Source organism: Thermobia domestica, chromosome 8 (genome assembly GCF_964235325.1).
Source record: "Thermobia domestica chromosome 8, izTheDome1.hap1.1, whole genome shotgun sequence".
Taxonomy (NCBI): domain Eukaryota; kingdom Metazoa; phylum Arthropoda; class Insecta; order Zygentoma; family Lepismatidae; genus Thermobia; species Thermobia domestica.
This window is the reverse complement of record NC_137461.1, coordinates 141,607,986-141,634,476: the sequence shown is the minus strand read 5'-3', so window position 1 is coordinate 141,634,476 and position 26,491 is coordinate 141,607,986. Positions and strand designations below refer to the sequence as shown.

Below are 26,491 nucleotides of genomic sequence, written 5' to 3'. Positions count from 1 at the left end.
GCCGTTTCCCCAAGTTTAACACAGATTCGCTGTTCATTTCGATCACCCACTTCGCAATCCGAAAAATCTTACGATATATCTCACGCAATTACGTTTCACTCAATGCTATCTGGCTCAGGTGAGCGATAATGCTGTGACGTCATCAAGAGATATTGCCATATGTACAGTACCTAGTTGATTCCAAGTTACTATGTATACTTTCCAAAAATTAACAGGTCTTCTGTTTTATTTCAGTTGGGATTCCAAACACGTTATTCTTGAAAAATTCCATCACCAACGAATAAGAGTAATCCGCAAGTCTCAAGCATTTTTAAAACAGAAGTTACCTGAAATGTGTTCTTTAAGTTAGTGGACTTAGGGATTATAATTTCATAGAGTTTTGAACTATAACCGCAGTGATGGTTTTGCCTTTATCAGTTGGATGGAGACATGATCAACCACATTCATCATAACAGCAGCAACATCTTCAGCCGATAGAGGGATGGTTTGGGTCCGGACGTTGGTCAAGATCTAACCGTTGTCCTAAAGATATACGATTGTCATTGCAGATACGTATTCCATCAAACGTGACAATCCAATAGAGGAAAATTCTCCGAGTATTCTGAGAAGTATTCCTTATACTCTGAGAACCCACACCTTCCGCTAGCGATTCTTGTTGTCCGACATCAACTTATGTCGCACCCATGAACATTTTCAGTTTACCGATTGCACGCAGTCGCGAAATATCAGAGTTACGGTGTATGCCCGACTCATCTGCAAAAACATGAACATTTTTCTAAGCATCTGCTTCCACTTTATTTCTGAAGAGCTTATTCGAACATGATTTAGGTCTCATTTCTAAATGCAGTATCACTGGAACGAAATTTGACCAACCAACGGTAAATAGTTTGTTCGCCATCCTTGACCCAAATGCACTATGTTTTTTTTTTTTTTTTTTTCGGCTTGCTGTGTAGATTGTCCCAGTTGGAATTCGTAGGTGTTCTCCATGATGCACACTCATATGACCCTGTTCAACAACGAACTGCCTCCTGACTGACTGCTGGACGTGTACTGAGTTTGTGATGTTAGATGCATGACTTTAGTTCATTCCTGTGTTATGTTGTGAGATGTTAAAGGTGACATTTAATTCGCAATAACTTCTGATAGGCCTACGTTCTTATAGTTGGATCTTTTGGAATCATTACGTTAGAAAAGGATAAAAATAAACTAATCCAATTCTCTATTAAAATCTACATTTTTGTCATTTACGACAGTATGATTGTCTTTTGCTTCAGTCAAAATTCGCTAGTGTTCACATATGGTTATTTAAATGAGACTTGCATATGTATGACAAAAGATAAATTGTTGGAAGAGTTTTTCATTGCTGAATTTTTTTTTTTTTTTTCCTCAATGTTGAAACCACGTAAAGCGAAGTTCTTATAAGTGATTTTTCAGAAGTTCGTATAGGCACACACCAAATATTGGAGACTGGTGGCTTAGTTTCTGAAGGACCATCCTACTGAACATTCCAAGCCTTACTTGAAAAGAGAGAAAATTAATTGAACACTGATTTCTCTTCACAATCGGGTAATATTAACTGTTTTTCGTCCTTTAAATGAGTTCGTACTTCAAAGAAAGGTTTTGTACGACTTACCTAGTCTAATTTATTTGGAAATTTATTCTCTGACAATTAGCACATTCAAATATTTACATTTAAACTTCATAGTATATATGCAGAGGCATGTGTAAACATTGTACGATTCGTATTATAATACAGGGTGTCCGTAAAGTCACGGAATCATAACCAAACGTAATTATGTTTTTTCAATTATTTGAAAGTTGGTGTCAATGTCTTGTTCTTGTTTCAGAACGATACGTTCCTACCTAACCTACCCAATAACATTCCTATTTGTTCAGAAAATAAGCCATAACTGCCTTTAATTCCTGATTTTTTTTTTATATTTTGAGCAAAAATTTCACTTAATTTTGGTCTGACATTCGTAAGGACAAGCGACAGACCTTCACTCCATGGTTTATATCTCAAAAATATCTGCCAAAACAATCCGCTCTTGGGTGAGTAATATCATTAGCACAAATGGTTCAAAAGTTAAGATGTTCCAAAGTTCGAAAATGAAATATTTGAGTTTAACGTCCACAATTATGCATGTTAAGCTAAGGAAGACGATGAGTAAAGCAAGCGAATGATGGAACTAGAAAATGGGAAGAAACGGGAGTATCCCGAGAAAACCCACGAGCATGATAATATCCTTCACAAATTTACTTAGCCAGAAATCAAACCAGGGACCCCACGCACAAATTCCAAATTTCGGGTTGCGAGATGGATGAATATAGGCCTGTTTTATTTAGAAACAGCAAAAAATTAATATTTTGAATTTTGTGAACAGGTCTTCTCGGGCTAGCAGCCAGGTAAATACTGTTATATCTTGCGACGTTTCGAGGGCTGACATCGTCCTCATCTTCAGGCGAATATGATGGTGCAATAGAGTGTATGGAATATATATACTCATGTATGTATGATTGGACTCTTCTAATTGGTGCTTGAAATGGCGGGATATGATTGGTGTCCATGTTTTACTCAGTTGGAATCCTGTGTCTCTGTTAAGGTTATTTTTTTCTTGTGTGATTGATTTTATTCTCCTGTCCTAAATTCTTGAGCATTTTGAATTTTATTTCAGATTTATATCAGAACAAAGAACAACCAACTAAAGCACTCCTTCTCGTCAAGGATGAGCCTATAACAGTCTAACATACAGTAAGTCTTCTACAAAAGGATGAATTATCCAAAGATTTCCTTGGCAAGCGCCTGAGAATAATATCCATTGAATTATTCAAAGTTCTGAAATTTTGATAAATGATTAACGTAAATTGAGATTAGCAACAATCAGTAGGGTAGTTTCCAACGCCCTATCCCTGCAGGTAGAGTTTAAAATATTTTATGTCTCACTTTCTGAAGTCGTTAAGAAGAGAATATGTAAGCTTAGCTTTAATTCTTCAGCAAGAAGGTCTTCTTTCAGGATTCTTGCTGCAATTTCAAAAGACTACAGCATCTTTGCCACTAGCACACTCAATAACATTAAGAACATTATGATGTTGCAAGCCCAAAGACCCACAGTGTATTTGGAACTGTTTGTAATGAGACAACTAAAATTTAATTTGCACTTTCATTGGATTTTCGATATATTTAACAGAACATATGATCGGATTTTTTCTAGTACTTTATATTGTGGTTATGCTTAAGATTTATTTTAATTGGGGTATATTGCGAGATTTTTTGTATTTTAAATATAACTGATTTTTTTTTTATATACTTTTGATAGAAAAGTTATATACCATTAATTCAATTTGGTAATTTTAGGCATGAATAAGATGAGGCCTTGAATGTGTGATTGAATGTTTTGATTACTTATGTGGTGTTTGTGACTTGCTTTGTGTGTTTAGATATTTTTGGCAGTTGACAGTTTTTTTTTTTTTTAAGTATATACTTGTTTTTATTGAAAATATTGTTTTACAACAGTTACTTGACGTTTAATTTTAGTGCAAGCTTTTAATTTGATGGGGATTTAGAAAGAAGTATGTTATTTGATGAAACAGTTACCTTTTGAATTTTATTTTATATAGATTATAATGTTTTAGAGTTTGAAGATAAAATTTGTTTTTAATTTTTAAGTTAAATTAAAATAGTTAACAATATAATATTTGATAATACATTATTTTATCTCAGAAATATTGTGAGCTTATATACTACTATTTTTGCTGAGGTTATTATCCAAAGTAACGTAAAAACGTAAACTTAGAATTATGCCATTTAAAAGCAATTTTAAAAAAGTTGGATTTATGTACAAGATATGTACAAGTTAAAATTTGGTTTAAAAAAATTATTAACGTAAAATTTACATAATGAGAAAGTTCATTATGTAAGTAAAACTTTTCAGCAAAAAAACAAATTTGCAAACGAAATTAAATAATAATTCTTAACATTTTATAATAGATTTAATTTTAACGTAAAATTATGTAAAAAAAAATCCTTGTTTTGTTTTTTCCTAAAATTTAGTTAAATTTAAAACTAAAGTACAACAAAAATAAAAATATAATTAGCTGGTTACATTATTATTATTATTATTATTATTATTATTATTATTATTATTATTATTATTATTATTATTATATTACTTACGCTATAATAAGGAGTTAAACCTCGAGAGCTAAGTATATATACAGGGTGTTCGCAAACAACAAATCTTCGCAAATTAATCCTTTTATGAAAACATGAAAAAATTAGACCAACATAGGTGCATAAATTAGAAATTTTGGAGCTGACGTCCGCCGAAAATTGGCCAGAACTAGTTTTATTTATTTATTTATTTATTTATTTATTTAGAACGGATGGATTTCATTCGGTCATAAAATCTATAAAAAAAATGTTCAGTTTAAATGTGATTTGTTGCCAATGACACTGGAAGGATTAACATTATACACAATTCGATGTGGTGGTGGTGGTGGTTATTCGGTGTATGCAAGCAATGTGCAACGGAAAACCACCAAAATACTTCAGCGTTTTAGAGCGAAAAGGATGGAAATCCAGACCTAAAACACTGAAGCGCCTAGCAATATCGGTAAATGGCAAACATTTTCACGTTTAGGTGACAGATGTCACAACGAGACGCGTTAACTAAAGCTGACGTGATAATCAGTTTAGACCGGTTTCTTAGTGAAGCCTTGTAATGTATATTGTTAGCTGAAATGTTCGTTATGTTGTATACTTTGGAACATGTGTTTTTAGTGAAAGTATATTGGAAAACTGATTCAATCATTACCACAGAACGAACATTCCAGTGGGAGTATGGTGTACGTGCACATAAACAGGACATAACATTGGCTGCGCTAAAGAGGCTGACAACGACTAAGTCGCTTCCAAGTGAGAGCGCGACAGAAAGGTGTTGTTGCTGATGTCGGCTCGTCTTCTGAGGTCACCAAAAAAGTCTCTCCGGCGTTTATTCCAGTAGACAGAATACTGCTACCCTACGTGCCAGAAAGCTGCCAAGGCAGCACGATTACGACTTTACAAAGTAGCTGCTGTGCAGGAATTGAGTTATCTAGATCGGGATAAACGAGTTCCGGTTCCTTCAATTCATTACGCATATCTCAGACATTTTGCAAATCACATGGTATAGAGACGAAAAGCATGGTTCCACTTGTCTGGCCACGTGAACTCTCAGAACATGCGCATGTGGACATCGGATAATCCACATTAGGTAATTGAGGTTTCGCTCCATATCCTCAAAATTGGAGTGTGGTCTGCTGTATCTGTAAAGTAGCCTCAGTCTAAAGACAGCCACTTGCTCACAAAGCGAAGCCGCCTCCGTGTGCAATTTCTTTTCATACTGTCCTGTTTGGTTCTCATCTCCCTTGAAAACTGACGGACAATAAACCCAAACTGTTGCCAAATTTTTGTCAATGATCCCCTTTTGTTTGGCACAACCTCACCTACACACACTGTTAGACACATGGATGGGAGAGAGAGAGAGGGGGAGAGGGAAAGGACAGCACTAAGTATGGCAACGTTTAGCTTTTTCTTCTTCCAAAGGGACCACAAACTGTATGACGGCTTCTTTGTGCTAAATTCAAAGTCTCCCGACAGGCTATCGTCTGGGCGCGCTTTCTTTAACATTGAACTAACAGAAGGTTATTACGAGCACAATGGGGGTACATACCAAATGTGTCATGAAAGTATGGCCCTGATCAGCAGTTACTTTGGTCATCGGGTCACTTCTAAAATTTGTAGCCTCCGAAGTTTCCTGATCTTATGTCCCCAGTTTACTCCTTATGGGTTTATCTGAAGGGTCATGTGTACAGTTATAACCCATGAACGCGAACACTTGCGAGCTAACATTATAAGAGAAATTGCACATATCACCCAGGATACATTGTAGCTACTCCAGTGAACATAGAGCGATGGGTTCGACTGTGCCTAAGGGAAAGTGGAGGACATTTCTAACATCTACTTTAAAGTGATTACAATCCTTCATGTATAAAATTTCCATCCTTCCTGCGTCATTTGCAACAACCCGTATTAAAATTGGGTAATTTTTACAGATGTCATGAACGAATGAAACCAACTAGTTCTTAAAAAATCCTATATAAAATAGTGTCATAGCATGAGAACGAAGTGTGAGATCAAGATTGAATAACAGAATATGGCGCTTATTTCGAGTCTAGATTCCATGCCAGTGGATTTCAAACAGGGGCGACAACAGGGTTGGTCTCTAAGCATAGGAGATTCATGAAGAGTGCCGGAAACTAAAAATGACAGGTCAGAAACTGAAAACTTACAATTCCAAGTCTAACAGCACATTAAATTTAATGTAAGCACAAAACCACTACGTTCTTTTACCCAGTCTGCATTTGACTTTTTTTCTTTTTTAGTTTAACGTCCCATGGTTATGCACCGAAACTAAGGGAGACTGCGATAATGAAATGAATGATAATGGTGGAATGAAGAAAGTAGAAGGAAATGAGAGAATTTTGAGAATATCGACGTACACTGTGTTTGTCCACCACAAAGTTCAGTTAGCGCGGATTCAGCTCCAACCAGAGACTCCAGGCACCAGAAGTGAGCATTCTACCACTGAGCAAATGTAGCCCCAGGTTTCGTTCAAGTTGTGGCTTTTCGTAAATAATTCTGACCAATTTTAGACGGACTATTTAACCGTAAATGACGCGACTGTGCGTCCATGTTGGTCAATTTTATTTATGTTGTATTTTTTTCATGTTTTCGGGTAAAGACTCATTACCCAACGTGTTTTTTTTTTTTTTTTTTTTTTGTTGTTGTTGTTTCCGAACACCCTATATATTAAACCCTTGTCTATGTTTGTTCACAATTATCATAATAAATATCTATTTTGTAAATCAATCTATGAAAATTTTTCTGGAAGTCAGTTTAAAATCTACTTAAAAGAAAGAAAGAAAGAAAGAAAGAGAAAAGGAAGATAGACAAAAGACACAGAAATACAGAAAAAAAGAAAGGAAGTTCATTCTCCTTATGCTCAGCAAACTTTACTCAAGTTTTATTTTCTGCTGTAGTATTTTCTAACATAAGACAACTTTACTGTGGCATGAAGGTTATAATACTGACACTGCAAGTAAATGTTGTTTTACTTCCACTCTTGAGATCTCAAATCTTTTTTCTCTGAACCTCTTATGAAACAATATTTGTAGGATAAATTAATGATCGGAAATTAGAAGAATGCTTTCAAATATTCTTGCTTTTACCCGGCTGATTTCGATGCTTCTCGTAAATTATTCCTTAGTGTTGGCTCGAAGGAAGATAAGTAAACAAAGGCATATTTTCGGAACATTCGAATAGGCAGTAAAAATTAACGAATTGCGTAAAGCAGATAGTTCATCATTGTCCTTTATTTGTAGCTACGATATTGTCCTCATCGCTTTTCTATTATAAAGGTAACCAAGAAAGTTCTGTCGCTTTTTCAGCCACCACCTTCGAACATCGATATGTCATGTAACACGTACTTGGAAGACCAAAAGTAGTGCCTATCAGCATCGACGACCTTCTGCCAACGTTTTGGAAGGCCATGGATTCCATCGCGGTAGAACTTTATGAGTCGTGAAGCGAGCAAGGTATCAAGTGCATTTTGCACCTCTACTAAGGATTTGAACTGGTGTCCTCTAAGGTGATTGTCCAAGGGAAAGAACAGGTGATAATCGGACGGTGCAATGTCAGGGGAGTATGGCGGATGCAATAGTGTTTCCCATCCAAGGCGTAGAGAGGTGCTCCGGGTCATTCTAGTCACGTGGGACTTAGCATTGTCCTGTAACAGGACACTCCTTTGCGATTCAGAAGTTTGGCTCAAGAGTTTTTCTTCAACATGGCTCAACTGCTGACAGTACACAGTTGCATTGATGCTCTGACCAGGTGGTAGTAGCTCCCGATGCATGGTGCCGCGAGCAGTCCACCAAACACACAGGAGGACCTTCTTTTGATGCAGTGCTGGTTTCGTCTGTTTTGGAACCGGTTCATGAGATGCTAACCAATGATGGCGCTGTGGAGCTTCGCACAGGACCCACTTCTTATCACATGTACCTATCCACCCTATCCAGAAATGTCTCTTTCCTCAGACGAGACAGCAAAGAAACACAGGTGTCTGCTCGCGTTGCCTTTTGGCCCGGAGTCAAATTATGTTGGAACCATCGACACAACTTGTAGTGCTTCCCCAGTTGATGAAGGTGCTGCCGAATGGTTTCTCCACTCACACTCAATTGTAGTCCCAGTTCCTCACATGTTCCACCATTCGCCTCAATTGCTGCCTGAAGATCTTCATTTTGTATATGTGTTGATCTTCCGGCACGTGATGCGTCTTCGAGTGTTTCGTCACAGTCCTTAAACTTGTTAAACCACCGCTGCACTCTCCACGTAGTCACGACACCCTCACCAAAGACCTGGCATATCTTCCACCTCACTGCAGCGGTGTTTGACCTCAGTTTGAACTTGTACAGCATACACGCCCTTATGACGCTGTGTTGAGGTCCCATGTTCACTCTATCCATACGCAAGTTTACTGTGTAATTGAACTACTACAACCATTTAGTATGTTGGATATACCTACACCAACAACTAACCTTCGCCTTATCTCCATTCGCATTCAACTCACGGTGTGAATGCCAATTGAACACAGACCTCCACAAAAAGCGACAGAACTTTCTTGGTTACCTTTATAGTTCTAGATTGAAAATAACATATCAAGGATTTTTAGATTTTTGGTCTTTCCGTATATAAGTTCATTGTAGCCCGTCATGTATGAGGGATGATGTTCCTCGGCGATCACACTATTAGAAGAAGGAAGGAAGGAAGGAAGAAAGGAAGGAAGCGCCCTCGAACCTGCGTGTTATGTACAATCCCGGCATTTGCCTAATGTGAATGAAGGTAACTCAGGAAAACCTCACTCAGAATGGCTAGCCTGAAAATGCATTTTACACTTTTTTGACCAAGTGTCCCCACCGGTAATCGGAACCTGGACCGCTCGCACCAAAGACAAAAGCGTCAGCGATTACGCTACGCGAAGCCACAAATAACTTATCAAATTTGCGACTTGAACTACTATAATTCCTGTATTTTAAGTATTTCATCTCCAACGAAATTACCATATAAATACTGCAGTATTATTGTTCAATTTTCAACCCTCTGTTTGTGGCAAAAATGCATGGAAGGTGAGTAAACTAAAGGAATTTGTAAGGAGATAGGGTCATTTTTATTAAGTCTCTGGAAGACAGTCTAGGTTTTTGTGAAAAGAAGTGTGCGAAAAGCTAGGGCGCATCGTATCCCTAACTGTTGGTAGCATATAATCTTTAAAAAATCTCGACCGACTAATGAACCCTGCATTTACAACTGAATCTATGTGGCATACTAGTTTTCTGCTTACCCGCTTACTAACTATATTGAGAGAACAAGGAGCAGACCGGAAACCTGGCATTTGAAAGAGGAATGGTGACAGATAAAGATCGGCCATACTTGGAGCGACCGATGATGAAAGCAGTAGTGACTCTCGAAAATTTTGTCGCTGAAATGAATACCGTACATTGGCAGCCTTATAGATTAGTTATGAACACAGTGTTTTATTTTCAGAAACACTACTCGTGGATTCACTTAGTTGTTCACTGCCAATAGTTAATTGTTTCATTCTCCTACTACGACCTCCACATCTCCTTTACTCTACATGTTTTTCCGATAGTAAAAGCCTTCGTCACATACTGTCAGCTGGAAATTACTGCACTGCATAGTGTAATCACCAGCAAATTTGCATACCTCCTCACCCTTCCGTACGTGTTTCCTTGTAAGTTCGGAGAAATGGTCAACTGGAGTAATTTTCTGCAAGTTAGAAAATTATTTTCTCTCTATGCCAAAAGAGCTTATCTACTTGTTCCAGATTTACTGAAAGAGAATATGAGAGGAAAGTACGAATTGCTCCGACTACAACATATAAATTAAACTTCAAAATACGTTGAGAAACTATGTTCTTACAACAGAACAAGCGCTGTGTTGACGAAAGAATCTATTTACAGATATATCCTATATGTAAATTATGATATACTAAATTAAAATTTAATCTTAATTTTATTAATTTTAAAAGTAAGTTTTATTTATTTCAATAGCGCACGTAAAACTGTTTCTCAATGAAGAACAATTTTTTTTTTTTTTTTTTTTTTGTTTTTTTAAAATATGATACAACATTTCTATTAAAACATTTCGAACTAACTGTCACTGGTATACACTGGTTGGCTTAAGAAATATATATTAGTGCATTAAGAAAGAAAGAGAAAAAAAACGCCCTTAGATCTTATCCTGTGCTAAACTAGTCCAGTCAATATTATTGTTACTGGTACACATCTCTTGTCCTACTTTATCGCAAGCCGATACATGGCACCATGTCTTCCTTGTAGCAGGTTTCAGCGCTACCACTTCAGCTCTTATTTCTCCAATGAGCTGAAGCTCTATATTTTTCATAATAATATTACTGCTGAAATATGTTTGTTTGACCCTGGCGTTCTAAAACGTTTATTTTGTATATCTTGTGGTTAGCGTACAAATTTTCGGCACGAAAGATCAGGGTTCGACTCCCGATGAGAGCTCATGAAATTCAGATCCCATGTTAAGCTGTAGGTACAAGTTCCAGTCTCGGTGCCACACGAACGTTAAATTCCAAATCAACCAACCATTCTTCTTGATCTGTCTAAAGGTTTTCTCCCCCCCCCCCACCCCCTCAGTGGCTTCCCTTCCATCCGTTTCTCCATTTCTTAAGCCAAATATTTCCCCTAAAAACAGTTTTCGAAAACCATAAATACTGATAAACCTGTGCTTTTTTTCTGAGAGTTTGGATTCCCGAAAAACAGTTTTTCAAAGCAGCATAGCACAACACGTAAAATTATAGTTTTCATAGCTTTTTTATTTTAGAAAAATAATAACTCTCATTTTCGGTAATAATCACGACGAATAGAATAGTAAAACGTGTTTCTCATTATTTTTCTATTATTAATTTCGAAATTGTAACTCTTTCGGCTTAATGTTTAAATTTAGTTTTTATGTCTGTAGGTTGGCTGTATGGCTTTCTGCACTCACAAGTCAATAGATAGCACCATTGTCTTCACTTCTGGAAAGTTTCAACGTTATCACTTCAATGTTCCGTAATCAGTTTATGGTCTGAAAATGCACCACGAGATGAGATGCATAGAGGACTTTCGCTAAAAATACAGGGTCAATATTCTACCACGGTGAAGTATTTACTAGTGGACTGAGAAGTTCAAAAGCGATCGAACAAGCTTGAACAACGAGGAAAGCGTAGGATGTCTGTCAAAGATGAATCCCAAAAACAACTCCCTGAAGAGCACAAACGCGATCGTGACAATCTGTCAGTACCTACTGGATCATCATTCTAACTAATGTGAAACTTTTTTTTGAAGCTAATCTTGTGAGATGCAGCCATGTTTACATCGCAGTAGCGCAAAGCGAGATGAAGTGATAACGCTGAAATCTGCCACAAGCGAAGACATGGTGCCGTCTAGCGGCTTACGAGCGGAGAGTCGTACAGACAACCTACAGATGATTAGAACAAAAGTGCACATATTTATTGACTTACCTTCGTTCTTATCTATATTATTATTTAGTAGCAGCACTTACTGTATCTTGTTTTATTCTTAAGGTTTTTACTAATTACCATCGACATCCACTTCCACACCTCCACTCAGTAATATAATACGATGACAGAATCAGCAAGTATTTAAAATACGTATCTCAAGGACTGGAATGGCTTCTAGTGACAGGCTTCTGACAGCGCTAATAGTTTCGTTGTATTTTTTTGTACCAGTTACTAATCGCTATTGTTCTGAAGCTGATAGTTTAATGTTATGCAACACATTTATACTCTAGGGAATTAAAATCAAAGCAGACTTCATAATTGAAAATTCATAATATATATTTATAAAAGCTATTTTTTTTTTTAAACAGTCATATTCTAAGATAAGTTAAAACGTATAATTTTTAATAAATGTATACAGGTATCTTCATTCTTCATCAAATGAAGATTGGTATCATAAGATAGTCTGTTATACACACATATTCTTTAAGAATAATACTATTGCTGAAACATGTTTGCTTGACGTAGGTGTTCTCAAATGATCTAGTTGTTTGTATTCATTATTAGCTTCTACAGCACAAATTATCTTTATATTGTAATACCTTATTTTATCAGTCTATATTTGCATGCATTAATTGTATACACACATATTGTATTAATTTTGTACACAGAATAAGTTCCTTGTTTTCACTTTACTTTATAGATTATTTCTTTTAAGAATACGTTCTACAGAAAATCCAATTTGCTGTATGATCTATATCACTCGTCATCTAATCAGTGAGATAATTTTTGGTAACCTCTTCTATGCTTATGAAGAAAATTCTACAAGCATATGTCAAAGCGTAAGTTATTGAAAGCCACGATAAGTCTTGTCATGCTTGAGATGGTTGCGCTAGATAGCTGGCTCGTCGTGTGACTTCAGTTTTCGTTTTCCTGCTTACTCGTTCAACACTATGAGCATCACTCAATGATCGCTCTGAAACAACAAAGAAAACATATAATTTACAAAGAAAGGTATGACAACAGTCACGATCCTTACATTACATTTGAAAGATCCATATTTATCTATTATATTTATCTATCAAGTAGGATTGCACAATTCGAAGATATGGCCCATCTTACGGAAATTATACAATCTAAGTTCAGACCTCATTATAGTTCTTGACCCAATGGATTAACTTTTCATTGGAAAGACAAATATGAATTTTGTTGCTCCACAAGGGCGCCCATGTTGGAGTTTCCAAGGGGACGGGGGCAAGTATAAACGATATTTCAAATATAGTTTCAAATTTTGCTGTAACTAATATAAAAATTCTATTGGGTTTTCGATATTCCCAAGTACAATTTCCTATAGGGGGGCGATGCCCCCCTGATGGGCGCCCTTGTTGCTCCAGGTTCCAATTAAGCTCCACAAGAGAAAGACATCAGGATTTTATGTTTATGATATACTGAAATTATCTTACTATTAATTAGAACCAATATTTGGAATATAAGTAAATTCATGTGAAATAAGAGATGGGATTTCAGAAGTCTCTCCAAAACGGGCCAGTATTTAACTATTATATGGCAGTGTTTAGCGGAATCAACAACTTCACATTGTTAAATATCATGATCTTTGAGGAGTCTGGAGGCAAAACTAGTTCAGAGTCTTTTTCTTGCGGAAGACTAAATAGTCTCATCAATAGCCACAGAAAAACTGATACTATTCTTACAAGGGACCATTTCGATTTGGTGAATTCAATTGCTGAAAATGAATGCTAGCACTGGATCCAGTACCAAAGGAAAAAGAGAAAAAGAGGGTGTTCAGTGGCAGACTGTATTCAGGGTGAGGGATAAATGAGGGTAAAGTGCAAAGATAAAACGTAGAAAATGTCTAGAAATGCCACGTTAATTTTGAAACGAGTAGAGGGATTGAGGTCAAATGTTGGATATGAGGAATGGATGTAGAGCTCCACTGAATAGGTGAAATGTGAACAATGTTTTAACTGCCAACTGTATGTAACTGGTTATGAGAAGAGTCACCAGTGTTACAACCGACACGGTTTGATGGAGGTCATTAATGTATAAGAACCCTGAATAAAATAAGTGTCTTGATGCAAGGTACACTCATGTCCAAAATTATTGTCGCATATCTATAATTGTCTTCTTGTAAGAATATAATTTGATAATGATTTTGCAGGTTGCTTTAAATACTGATACTATGTGTATAATCGGGAAATGTATGTTTGTGGTAAATTTCATAGGAAAAGAATTATAAATACGAAAATTAGAATGAGTAAAACAAAATGTTGCTAAATGGACAAGAAAGTTTTGTATTCGTTTTACTGTTCTTATTTACTGTTCTTTTGACATGAAATTTGCCACATCCATCTCTTTGCCGATTATACACATACTAACATAAGAAATACCGGGCGAATTCGTTGTTAAATTATATTCCTATAACAACATATTTATAGAAATGCGACAATAATTTTAGACATGAGTGTATTACGTCAGCATTCATCCAGTAGAACTACTTCTCATTCTGTAACACGTTGCAAAACATTATTCTTGATGATCCAAGATTCGATTCTCTTTCTTTCTACTCCTCGTGCATACAACGTGCTCATGGACTGTACTACAGTCTCTAGTTCCTCATTCACGCCACGGACAGTATTGATACATTGCCATAACGTGAAACGTCTCCTGTTAGAGGTCGAACTGTATTGGCCACCATTGATTTCAATAGACGGTGTATGTCAAAAGCCATATGTCACATGACACCTTTCCCGTATATTCTTCTTGTGCTAAGGCCAACATGGCCGCTTTCCAGATGTCCTCTATGATTCACATTGCGCCTATTCAGTGGAACTCGACATGCGTTCCTCATATCCAACGTTTCCGACCTCAATCCCTCTACTCGTTTCAAAATTAACATGGCATTTCTAGACATTTTCTACGTTCTACCTTCGCACTTCGCCCTCATTTATCTCCCACCCTGTATAAAGTCTGCAACTAAATACTCTCTTTTTCTGTTTCTTTTGGCTCTGAATCCAGTGCTAATAATCATTTTCAGCAATTGAATTCACTAAATCGGAATACTTTCTCGTTAGATACAAGTAACAAAACAAGTTCATAAGACTTGATACCTTCTCTTGATATTGTCTTTGTCTACAGACTGAATAATAAAGAAAACTTCAACCATTTAACTCACATTTAAATAATGATATAATACACTAATTTAAAAGAATGTGAAAAATGCTTCTTCGAAAGCAATTGTACAACATAATCATGAACATTAGCTATCAACTCTTATGAAAAATAAATCTTTCAGGAAAAAATATTATGTAAATTAGTAATATGTCTTTACACTAATTTGTATTTTAAATGTTACAGCGATTTTGTTTTATGAGAACAAACAAACAAAAAACTAAAATGAAATTACAAACTCAGTGACAAAAAAAAGTTTTAACTATCCCTTGGCCACTTAACTTCACAAAAACAATGTAAAACGATGCTCAACAAATATAAAACACTAGCAGCGTTCACCCCGCTTCGCTGCGGTCACCCCGGAACGCAATAAACTTTGTTACTTAGATAATTTTTACTTTTTCGCTTTCAATTTGCAGTAAATGTTAAAATTATAGCGCCTGTCATTTATGTTAACCCGCCGAGTCACATGGTCATGCGGGTTGCATATAAATACGTTTATTTTTACCTATGATGAACTAATAACAAAGGATTTGTACGTATGGACACTTGAATGGTCAATTATCTCAAGACACTGGTAATTAAAAATTAAAGTGATATGATAAAAACCATCTAGGGTCCAAATCCTAATAACCCCCCAAAAATGAAAGAAATTGGTTCAGCCGTATTAGCGTGATGAGTTCACAAAGGATTTGTGCGTTCTCTTTTATATATATAGATTTGTCTTCTCCAGAAGCTCTATTCTGTTATGTTCAAATAGAATTACAATAAGCATTCATATATGATTTTAGTTTCTTTTTTGCAATTTTTTTGAAAACACGATACTTAAGATGACTAAGTAGAAAATTAACAAAAGGAAGCAGTATTAGATTTTTGAAAACATGATTGTAAATCAAACTATTCATTTTACAACCAAATTAAAGGAGGTCAAAACTTACTATTCACAAGAACTAGTTCCAATTTTACGCTATTTTTCGAACTGATTGGACTATCATTAGGTGAAAAGATTCAAAAGAAAGGTTAGCATATTGGTAAAAACACATGGAATGCTTATCTTATCCCGATAATTTAAAAATCTAGTGCTGTGTCAGTCTATATTATGTCTTCTGTACATCTGTGCACGAAGAAAAAGTGCACTAGCATATACAACACAAATGCAGCTCTACCTATAGAATGTAGTTAACTTTACGTGCTAACATTTTTTTTTTAATCCTTTATTGATGATAAAAGTCCAATTGCTTCTGAAATGACATGAAATTAGAACTAGCACTTGCGAACAGTAACGTTTTTCAATTTGATAACTAATAGATATTCTTGTTTCAATTCTATTATTCTCTTTACAATCAAACCTAGAATTTTACTTTTCAATTTTATAAAACAAATATTGGAATGTGTTATAAATGACTATTTCCTGAAATTTGTTAAAGATCGTTACATCAGACATGTACAAAAGGAGGATGAAGCTTCAGAACCAATTACTGCATTGATATTTATTATCTATACATTACATTGACTTTCCTATTTCAAAGGAATTAAGCTTTACAATAAACTATAATGATCGTGTTTGGTATCTTTCACGATAGCAAAATGACCAAAATATCTTCATAAAATGTTCGTATTATATACAAATTCATGATATAGTATATAAAAATGTAATACTTACACAAGGATTTCTCTTTGTATTATTGCAAGTAAAAAATGACATTCTTAATAAAAAGTCAAATTTAGTGCAATACTTAGTAACACTTTATAATAATTAAATTGTTATTGTTCCAGAAAATGTTATAAATTACCCTTAAGAAGAATATAAGTATTTGAGACGGTAAATTAACTGGATAATTTTAAAAATTAACTGAATAATTTTATTTTGAACAGTTAATCGAATCCTTAATGAAGATTATTTGTATACGTAAGCTATTGATTAAGCACTTCTGCATTTCAATAAATATTAAGTTCATCTGTCGTGGCATTGCCTATCAAAATACCTTCTTTCATTTATACTCACTTACATTTCAAATAAATGTGTAAGTCGAGAAGAAACTCAATAAATACTACTATCAAAGCACATCAGATAAGGAAAAAAATAGTTGCCATGTAGAACTTACTAGGGGGTACCACCACCTCTGGTTTAGATAACAGTTTCGATTACATTTGGAAGTGAATCCAACAGATGTTGAAGATACGCCACATCCTCATGAATGCACTCATCCGTCAGTAGTTCTTGTGAAGTATTAGGACGGCCATTTTTGAGTTTCATACGCTGCCTCAAATAGTTTCACAGATTTTGAATTGGATTTTAAACTGGAGACTTTGCAGGCGTGACCAGGTGCGAGATAGTTTACCTTAAGTTTTCAAGATTTTACATTTTCCAGTAAATTTTACGTTTTATAGATACATTTTACGTTATGAGTTTTTATTGTCTTAGTAAAACTGTTTTTCTGTTGTATTTATTTATTTATTTATTTATTTTTATTTTATTTATTTTTTTTTTGTGAAAAATTAACTAAAGAAATTCTAGTCATGGCACTTAAATGTTTTGTAAGTTAGAGCGACTTAGAGAGACTTCAAAAAATAGCTGAAATACCAGTTCTTCGCACGAGGAGAATAGGTGTATGGGCAATATTTGAATTTTCTTCCCACTTAGGAAACGCATTTTAATGCAACTGTAATGGCGATGATAATCCATAAGATGAGATACTTTTGGCTTAAACTTTGAAACACCCTACCCCATAGAATACAAACTTCAATCGAAGCGACATAATAAGAAACCACGTTGACATAGATACTATGTTCCAAAAGTTAGTTCAAACGGATCAGCTATTTCCCAGACCTCGAAAACTATTAATTCAATACTATTCTCGATCATTTTGGGTATTTTATTTTTCACCCCTTCTCATCTAATATGCCGATGGGAACTGCATATGTACAAACAGCATCGGAAGTGTCAGTAGTTTTCGATTACTTTTATGTGTCAGCCCATTCCGACCCCAGTTTGGAGTGCTACGGCTGTCTTACCCACACTGGGGGTTGAATTTGGATTTAATGGCATCAGGAGTCTCAGTATTCATATCGGTGGCCCCGATACTACTATTCTTGCGACATTAATATCTGTAGTTTTCGATTACTTTAAAATCACTTCTATCTACGCTCAAAACTATGGATTGAACACTAATAGACTATTTATAATTTTTGTTTTAAGTCACCCGTCCCACTCCCACTAGGAGTATTAGGTGATAAAATTAGCGCTTGCTATCTATTATGTAAGAGCAATTATTATTGCTCATACATACACTTGCTATATTAATACATATACTGTGCACAACTCAACATTACAGAAACTTTGCACCACATTCCTCGGCACATACCACTCAAGTTTGCTAACTATATTATATATATATATATATATATATATATATATATATATATATATATATATATATATATATATATATATATATATATATATATATATATATATATATATAAAGCAACATATCTATATTATCCAACATGTCTTGTAACACTCCTCGATTTAATATATTTTGATAAATAATGTTAAATCACTAAATACTTAATATCACATACACTTTTACTACATACTACACTAACAATAGGTTCACAAAATACTCAAACTTTTCTTTGAACAAGCTTTATTTCATATCTCTAAAATAATTGTTTGTCTCTACATATTCAATATCTGTTAATTAGATCCTTTATGAAATGCACTGATATGAATGTGTTTTGTTCCTTTTTAATTTTCGAAACTATGCCATACAAATTGCACCTCGATTATTTACCAAGAATCTTGTTTCTCCACATTGACTTAGTTCCATATTCCATATTCTAACTTAGTTGAAGACAATTCTACACAATTTTGTTTCTTCAAACACCAATTTCTTGGATTCTTTCCATGAAATACTACAGCTCCAGTAACACTGTCATTTTGTCTCTTGCTCAATAAGAATCTGAATATCAATATAAACTGGAATCACTGCTTTTCTTAAATATTTGTTCCTTCTCACTTTCAAATATCTTAATATCCTCTTTGCAGCTGTTCAAAATTTTTCTGTTTGCTCGTCTACATATCTACTAAGATATGATACAGCAAATGTTAGGTCAGGCCTTAATACTACTGTTAAATACTTACTTCATTACTGTTAATTCGGGATAGGGAAGTTTTATGAGATCTGCATCATTCACTTTTGCGTTAAAGTTTCCTTATATATGTGCCATTGTTTCCTTGCAATTAGTCATTCCAAATTTTGTTAATATTTTATCTATCAATTTAGTTAATTTTACTTTGATGTAATGTTTTTCAATTTCCATTCCCAAGAAATTTTTAATTGTCTCCAAGTCTTTTGCATCAAATTGCTCAGATCTTACAACGATATCTTCATTTTTTCCTATATATCATATACTAGCATTCAACAGTCTTCTTTTTAATACAAACAAGTTATATTCTGATCTCTGAAATCCTTTGTTTGTAAATTTATATAGTGTTTCATTCCAGCACTCACATGACTGATATAATCCATAAAAAGCTGTCTTCAATTTTAAGATTATGATTTTTCCACTTTCATTCCTTCTACTTCTATTACATAAACCCCAGTTTTTAATTCTCCGTTTAAGAATGTTGTTGTATAACCGGTTGTCGTATTTAAAAGCTCTTGCAAAGCTCTTGATGACATTCTTACTGTAGATAACCTTGCCACTGGTGAATACACTACATACGATTGATCATTTTTCACTTGAAAACCTCTTACCACTAATTTTGATTTTTAGTTCTATCATTTTTTACTTTGAAGACCCATTTTGTATCCATTATTTGTTTGTCACTTCATGGCTTAACTTCTTCCCAAATTTCTAATTTATTCAAAGCATCTTTCTTCCATTCGTTATTGGGCATAGCTTCTTAGAATGTTGGAGTTTCTGACTAGCATTAAACATTACGCTAAGATTTTTTTTTTTTCATCATCGAAATCTGTTACATAATCTTCATGCCATTTTACTCTGTGTCAGTTTCTTCTTTCCTTTTATTTTTCACTTCCTTTTTCCTCTTCATGTTGTTTATCGTGTTTCATTTTAATCACTATTTTGTTCTTCAGCAATAACATTGTTTTCCGTATTTACCGTCAGTATATGCTGCTTCATATGATTCTCATTAAATATTACATTCCTGTCTGCAATTATTTTCTTGTTTTCGTCGTCCCATAATTTGTATCCATCTAAACAGTATCCTACCATGACCATTTTCTTACTTTTCTCGTCTAATTTATGTCGCAATCATTTTGGTATGTAATTGTACGTTATGCCTCCAAATACTTTTCTAGTCTTCACGTTGGGTTTTCTGCCTTCCAGAAGTTCACTAGAAATCTTTTCTTTGTTTGCTGTTGGACTTCTTTTTATTATGCATGGTGCATATAAGAGTATTTCTCTCCAGAATTTCTCTCTCATATCGGATTCAATTAGAATGGTGCGTGCCTTGTCTACTAAGTTTCCATTAATGTCTTCTGTAGTCCCATTTAGTTCCGGATTATACACCACTGTTTTGAAGAACAATAACTATCATCACAAAATTGTTTGAATTGTTTTGAGATGTATTCTCCACTATTAGATCTCAATTTTAAAATGTTACTAATAGTTTAATAACATGCATGGTGGTAATAGTTTTTTTTTTTTTTTTTCTCAAACACCTCAGACTTGTTTTTAATTAAGTAAACAACAAAATGAATAAAGTCGTCAATAAAATGTGAAAATAATTATTACCATCAGATGTTGTAGTATTGATTGGCCCACATACATCAATATGTACTATCTCTAGTAGTTCTGCTGCTCTTTACTCTTGTCTATTAATGGTTGTGTGTAATTTTTCCTAAAACACATTGCTTACACAAAATGTTTGCAACCTTATGAGATTTTATAGGATTCAAACCATCAAGAACCAATCTTTTTTCATAGTTCATGTTCAATAGACCAAAACTTCTACGCCATAATCTTAGTAAACCACTGGTTTCCAACAGTGAATAGTTACAATTATTCGGTTCTACAACTTCCCTCTTTACCACATACAAAAATCCGGTACCATTACCTATCATTTTAATTTTACATTTTTAATTTTGTTCAACAGTTTTACTCTTCCATCGGAAACTACCACATCCATTCCATTACTTTATTTTTTTTACCAATAAGTTTTTTTTTTTTTAAATTCAGGAACATGAAATACATTTTTAATAGTACAGTACTCAATTGTGGCATTAACATAGCCTTTTATATTTCCTAATCCAATAGCTTCTAACACTATACCGTCTTTAGCTGCTGAAATTTGCTATAGCTCTTTGAAATTAATGTACTCAGTAAGATAGTTTTAATTGTTAGTGAGATGGTTCGAACACCTAGAATCTATGCACCATTCTACTGTTCTTACCGTGATACTGTACTGTCCTTACCGTGATATTCCTCAGTTGAATCATCACATAAAAATACAGATTAACTGCCATCCATCATATTTGTTTTGTTACCTTTACCTTTAGTATTAAACTTTCCTCTCATTTTACCGTGTCCTTGTTCACATCCTTGCTCTTTTCCAGAGAACTGATCAGGTTCATTATGTTGTCCATAGCTGATTGATGTGTTCCCTTGTTTATTGTATGTCTGACCACGCAATAAGTGAAATTTTGCTTTACTATTTATAATTTTCCAGCACTGATATTTTCTTATCACCTTGCTTTTTGCAAAAATAGCACAAAAATGCATTACTCACACTTTGTTTTTCCATAAAATTACCCTTCTCCTTCTGCATGCAAAAATATTCACAAAATTCTTTAAAAATGAATACCTAGCTGAACGTCCAGAACGGTTTTTAACTCCCAAGGAGTTTGCCTTCGATCTTGATGGTACGAACGTTTGCGATCACTGTAGCGCGTCATTTTTCATTCAGTGTTCATAGTGCAAGTGAATGATTCGTTTTGAACATTTCCTGAATGTCGACGATGTCCATTTTGTGAAGTGTAATGCATGCATCCCATAGAAGGTTGATCTCTGCACCTCTCTGACATGTATTTTCTGTCGCCCTCCTGATGAACATAGTGTCATTAGCAGCTAATATTTTTCCTATCATCATTGTTCACATAACACTTTCAAATGAGCCTTATTAGAGATTGCACTTCCGACCTCGCACTCAAGGGGTTCTTTGTAAGAAGTTTTTGCCTGCAAACGATATAACAACATGTTTGTCTTTCACTAACACTGATGCCATTTTCATTGTTTGGATTTCATACTTGACTATTTCATAGACTGTCTACGCGTCCTGGGCCCATAACCCTAAGAAAATTAGCGCTTATGCATAAGTATTTATTGTTAATACAAACAATATTTCCTACATTAATTAAAACACATATTGTGCACAATATAACATTACAAATACTTTGCATCACGTTCCTCGGCACAGATTACTTACAAGGTGCTAACTATATAAAAGAAACAAGTACAATGTATCTATATCAACATGTTTCGTAACACTACGGGGATCTTATCCCCTTGGGAGCTAAACTAACTGCACTCGAACTCTGTATTTAAGAGTAATTTGGTACAGAAGCTACTGTGAACTAATAGAACTCCAAGTGGGGTGGTGAATTTCGAAATATCCTGCAACGACACTTTTTCAAGATATAAGAAAGAATGTGTGTTCAAATTAAAATACAATTGAAAGGAAACTATGATTTTGTAATGAACTTTCTTGGATGGATTTGAGTTTAGTATCCCTTTCAGCACAGAGACTATGTGAGAAAAAATCTACAGCTTAACCTGAAATCCGAATCACATTATGTACTACCTGGAACGGTAACACTTTTTAGTATATTATGTGTTGCAATTATTTTTTAATGCAACTGCGCCAGTTTTTAATTATAATCATTGTACGTTATTATGTGAAACCATGTGTATTAAATGTAAATTGTGAATGTCATATTATATATATTACTTTTCCACCCTAAACATCGCAGAATCTTTTGTTTCCTCTAAAACAAACAAACAAGCCCTAGGGTGTCTGATGTAAATGCTTTCAGCCCTGCAAACACAGTAGAGACCTTCTTGAAAGATAAGAGTGTCCAGTTCATATTCGTAGTGAACATGTTGGAGAATAATAATACCTGGTCAATGACTGACAATGTCCAAATAAACTAATATTGATTCATGCTTATAGTCAAATTGAAGATAGATTGAACGTTCCCTGTATGAGTGGGTTCAAGTCATGGTACGGGAAACATCACTACACAATCATAGAACCACCTCCAATTTTGATTACATCATCTATGCACTGAGAATAAAGTGGTTCACTAAAACTTTCGGTGCAGTTGATGCCTTAAGTCATTGAAATAGAGAAAAAAATCATTGGACAATACTAAGGGTCTCCATTCCGTTACAAATCCAGTGTGTGTATTTAGTACATTGAAAACGTGCACCTTTATTCACTACAGTGATAAGATACTCGTCGTACGAGACTTCACATGACTATTGCATGAAGTTCTTTCAAGAACTGTTTGAGATGGAGTCGCACTTACAGTGATTCTCATCGGGTTTAAAAGCTTTACATCAGATGCGAAACAACATCCCAATCCCTCTAGATTAGGATTTTTAAAACTACAATTTTAACGCTCTTTTACGTCCACACGCGTTTGACCATTACTTGTACACGCTTAATAATTGTACTCATTTGATAATTTGCTTTTATGCAACAACAAATCGATTTTTTTTACTGTGCTCATAGGCATGCCCAAATGTTCCCTTTGTGACATTGTTAGATCATTGTTTCGACCCATCTTCACAAACTGTTCCCACACACCAGACTGGTACACAACTTCAATTTAACTACGTCAGTGGTGACGAGTCATTAGTCAGATGTTATGTGTAAAACGACATCGACGATAGAAAAACTCGAGAGAGGGACCTAATTTTTTGTCCGGTGTGCTTAGGCCTATATGTTACTATCACAGCAACTGAGTAAAAAATAAAAAAAAAAAAAAAAAAAAAGGAAGATGCCCCATTATTTTTCATAACGCAATTGACCGTGCAAGTCTTTACTTGTTTCAGTTTGAAATCACTACCACATTAAAACTTGAGAATCAAATATTAATACTTAATTTTACTGAGAAAACTATCTTTCATTCTAAGATTACTCAATAAAATTGTCAGAAATACAAAGCTTTACTGAGATTATTTTGTATTTAATTTAGAATATTTAGTTTTTTAATAATAAAAAAACTGCGCGAAATTTGTCACAATAACTTTTTGTAAATAGAATTTCTGTAAAATTCTAGCTCGACTGATACTAAGTTTGCTTTAAACAGGAACTGTGAAAATGCGAAAACTAGGTAATACTATAAGGTAACCAGGGAAGTTTTGTCCCTTTTTGTGGAGTTGTGTGTTCAATTGGTCCTCACACCGTGAGTTGAATGCGAATGGAGATAAGGCGAAGGTCAGTTCTTGGTGTGGGTATATCCTACATACTACCTAGTAGTGGCAGTTCAGTTACACTGTGAACGTGCGTAAGGACAGAGTGAACATGGGACCTCCACACAGCGTCATAAGGGCGTGTATGCTGTACGAGTTTCCTATAGGCCAGTAGATCTAGTTTTATCTACATTAGAATCTGTTGAAATTATCAGTGAATTACTCCCATTAGTGCCAGAAGATCAACATCATTCCGCTATAGTAATAAATGTGCATCATAAAAGTCGTTCAAAAGTAGGTCGTAATTCTAACATTTTTGGCTACAATTTTAGAAAGGCGAATTTTATGAAATTGTATACAAGTTTAATGTGTGTCGATTGGGAATGCCTAAGGGAATACAATAATATTAATGACCTAGTGAGTAGGCTATATGATATCTATGAAATATTCGATACTTATGCCCCTCGCAGGAAAAACTCTGCCTTGAAATTTCCGTGCTGGTTCACTAAGGATATAATTAATAAATTGAAGGCTAAGGCAAGTTATCGCAGGAAATTTCAACTAAAAACTAGCAATAGTACCTCCTATTATATGGAATTTGCTCGTTTGAGAAAATAAGTTAAAAATGACATCAAATTAGCCTACGAAACATTCTTACATAATACAGAAAATATTATTAGTAAGAATTCAAGTGAATTGTGGAATTTTATTAAAAATAGGAAAAGACATCTGCCGTCTAAATCATTAAAGTTTCAGGGTCATAATCTGTGTAGTAACGAGGAAATAGCCAATACTTTTGCAAAGTATTTTAGATCAGTGTATGTTTCCTCTTCAGAAACAATAGTTGATTCCAACATAGATCTGGGAGCTAACAGATATGGTAGCATAGGAGCACTAAATATTTGCCAGATAGATTTGAAGGAAATAGAAATGGCTATTAAGAACCTTAAGTCCAAAACGGCAGTTGGTTCTGACGGACTTCCCTCCTACATTGTGAAGGGTTGCGCTGATATATTTAAATATCCCCTATTAATTGCATTCAATTTATCACTAAGAACAAGCACTTTCCCAGACAAATGGAAAATAGCTTTAATTTGTCCAATTCCTAAGCCCAACAATAGTCAAGATATTGCCAACTTTCGACCCATAGCAATATTACCTGCTTTTGCCAAAGTATTTGAGCATATCTTGAGTTGAGTTGATTTTAGTTTAGCGTCCCTTTCAGCAGCGAGGCTATATGAGACGTGGACCTACTGATTAACGTGGAATCCGAACCACATGAGCTCCCGCCGGGAATCGAACCCGGGTCTTCCACGCCAAAGGCGCGTACGCTAACCGCTTAGCCACGGAGGAGCTCTTGAGCATATCTTGTATCGACGAATCCTTAATCACGTCAAACCGGTTATCTCAATTAAACAACATGGCTTTATTTCACAAAGATCCACAATAACAAATCTTGCAATTATTACAGATTTTATAGCAAATGCATTAGATGTAGGCAGCCAAGTAGATGTGATTTACATTGACTTTGAAAAAGCTTTTGATAAAGTTAACCATAACGTATTACTAGAAAAATTAAAGCTTTTCCACTTTTCTCCGTCCCTGATTAAATTCTTCTCATCATACCTATCTAATCGTAAACAATCCGTTCTTTTTAATGCATACAAATCTAAAGAATATATTGCATCCTCAGGAGTCCCTCAGAGTTCAAATTTACGACCATTGTTATTTCTCTTGTTTATTAATGCTTTACCTGACTGTTCCTGACCATGAAAAATTACTATATGCCGATGATCTAAAAATATATGCTAAAATCAATTCTGCGGACGACAACATAAAGCTGCAGCAAGGTCTAGATCATATTGGTAACTGGTGCTCTTCGAATCAACTTGGAGTCAATGCAAGCAAGTGCAAGGTATTATCATTCACTAGGAGCAAATCACTTAGTCACTTTAATTATGAAATTAATAAATATATAGTAAATAGGCTTGATTCAGTGAAAGATCTTGGTGTAACGTTTGATTCTAAGTTAACGTTCGACAATCATATTGTAAATATAACAAGTGAAGCGTTCAAGCTATTAGGATTCATAATTAGAACGGGAAAAGAATTTAAGAACTGTTCAACATTACAGAAGTTGTACAATGCATATGTTCGCTCAATATGCCTCTACTATTTGGAATCCGACTCACATAAAACATCATAAGCAATTA

General features: G+C 34.7%; 1 protein-coding gene across 3 annotated transcripts in view; it reads right to left on the bottom strand.

Annotated features, from left to right (window-relative positions):
• Positions 1–11,960: 11,960 nt before the first annotated feature.
• The window catches only part of LOC145693255 (uncharacterized), a 213,292-nt gene continuing 198,761 nt past the window's right edge, over positions 11,961–26,491 (bottom strand). For all 3 annotated transcript variants that reach the window (XM_081769088.1, XM_081769089.1, XM_081769090.1), the window contains exon 8: positions 11,961–12,618. In XM_081769088.1, coding sequence (XP_081625214.1) covers positions 12,515–12,618 — 104 coding nt within the window. In that variant the 3' untranslated portion in view covers positions 11,961–12,514. The remainder of the gene's footprint in view (positions 12,619–26,491) is intronic.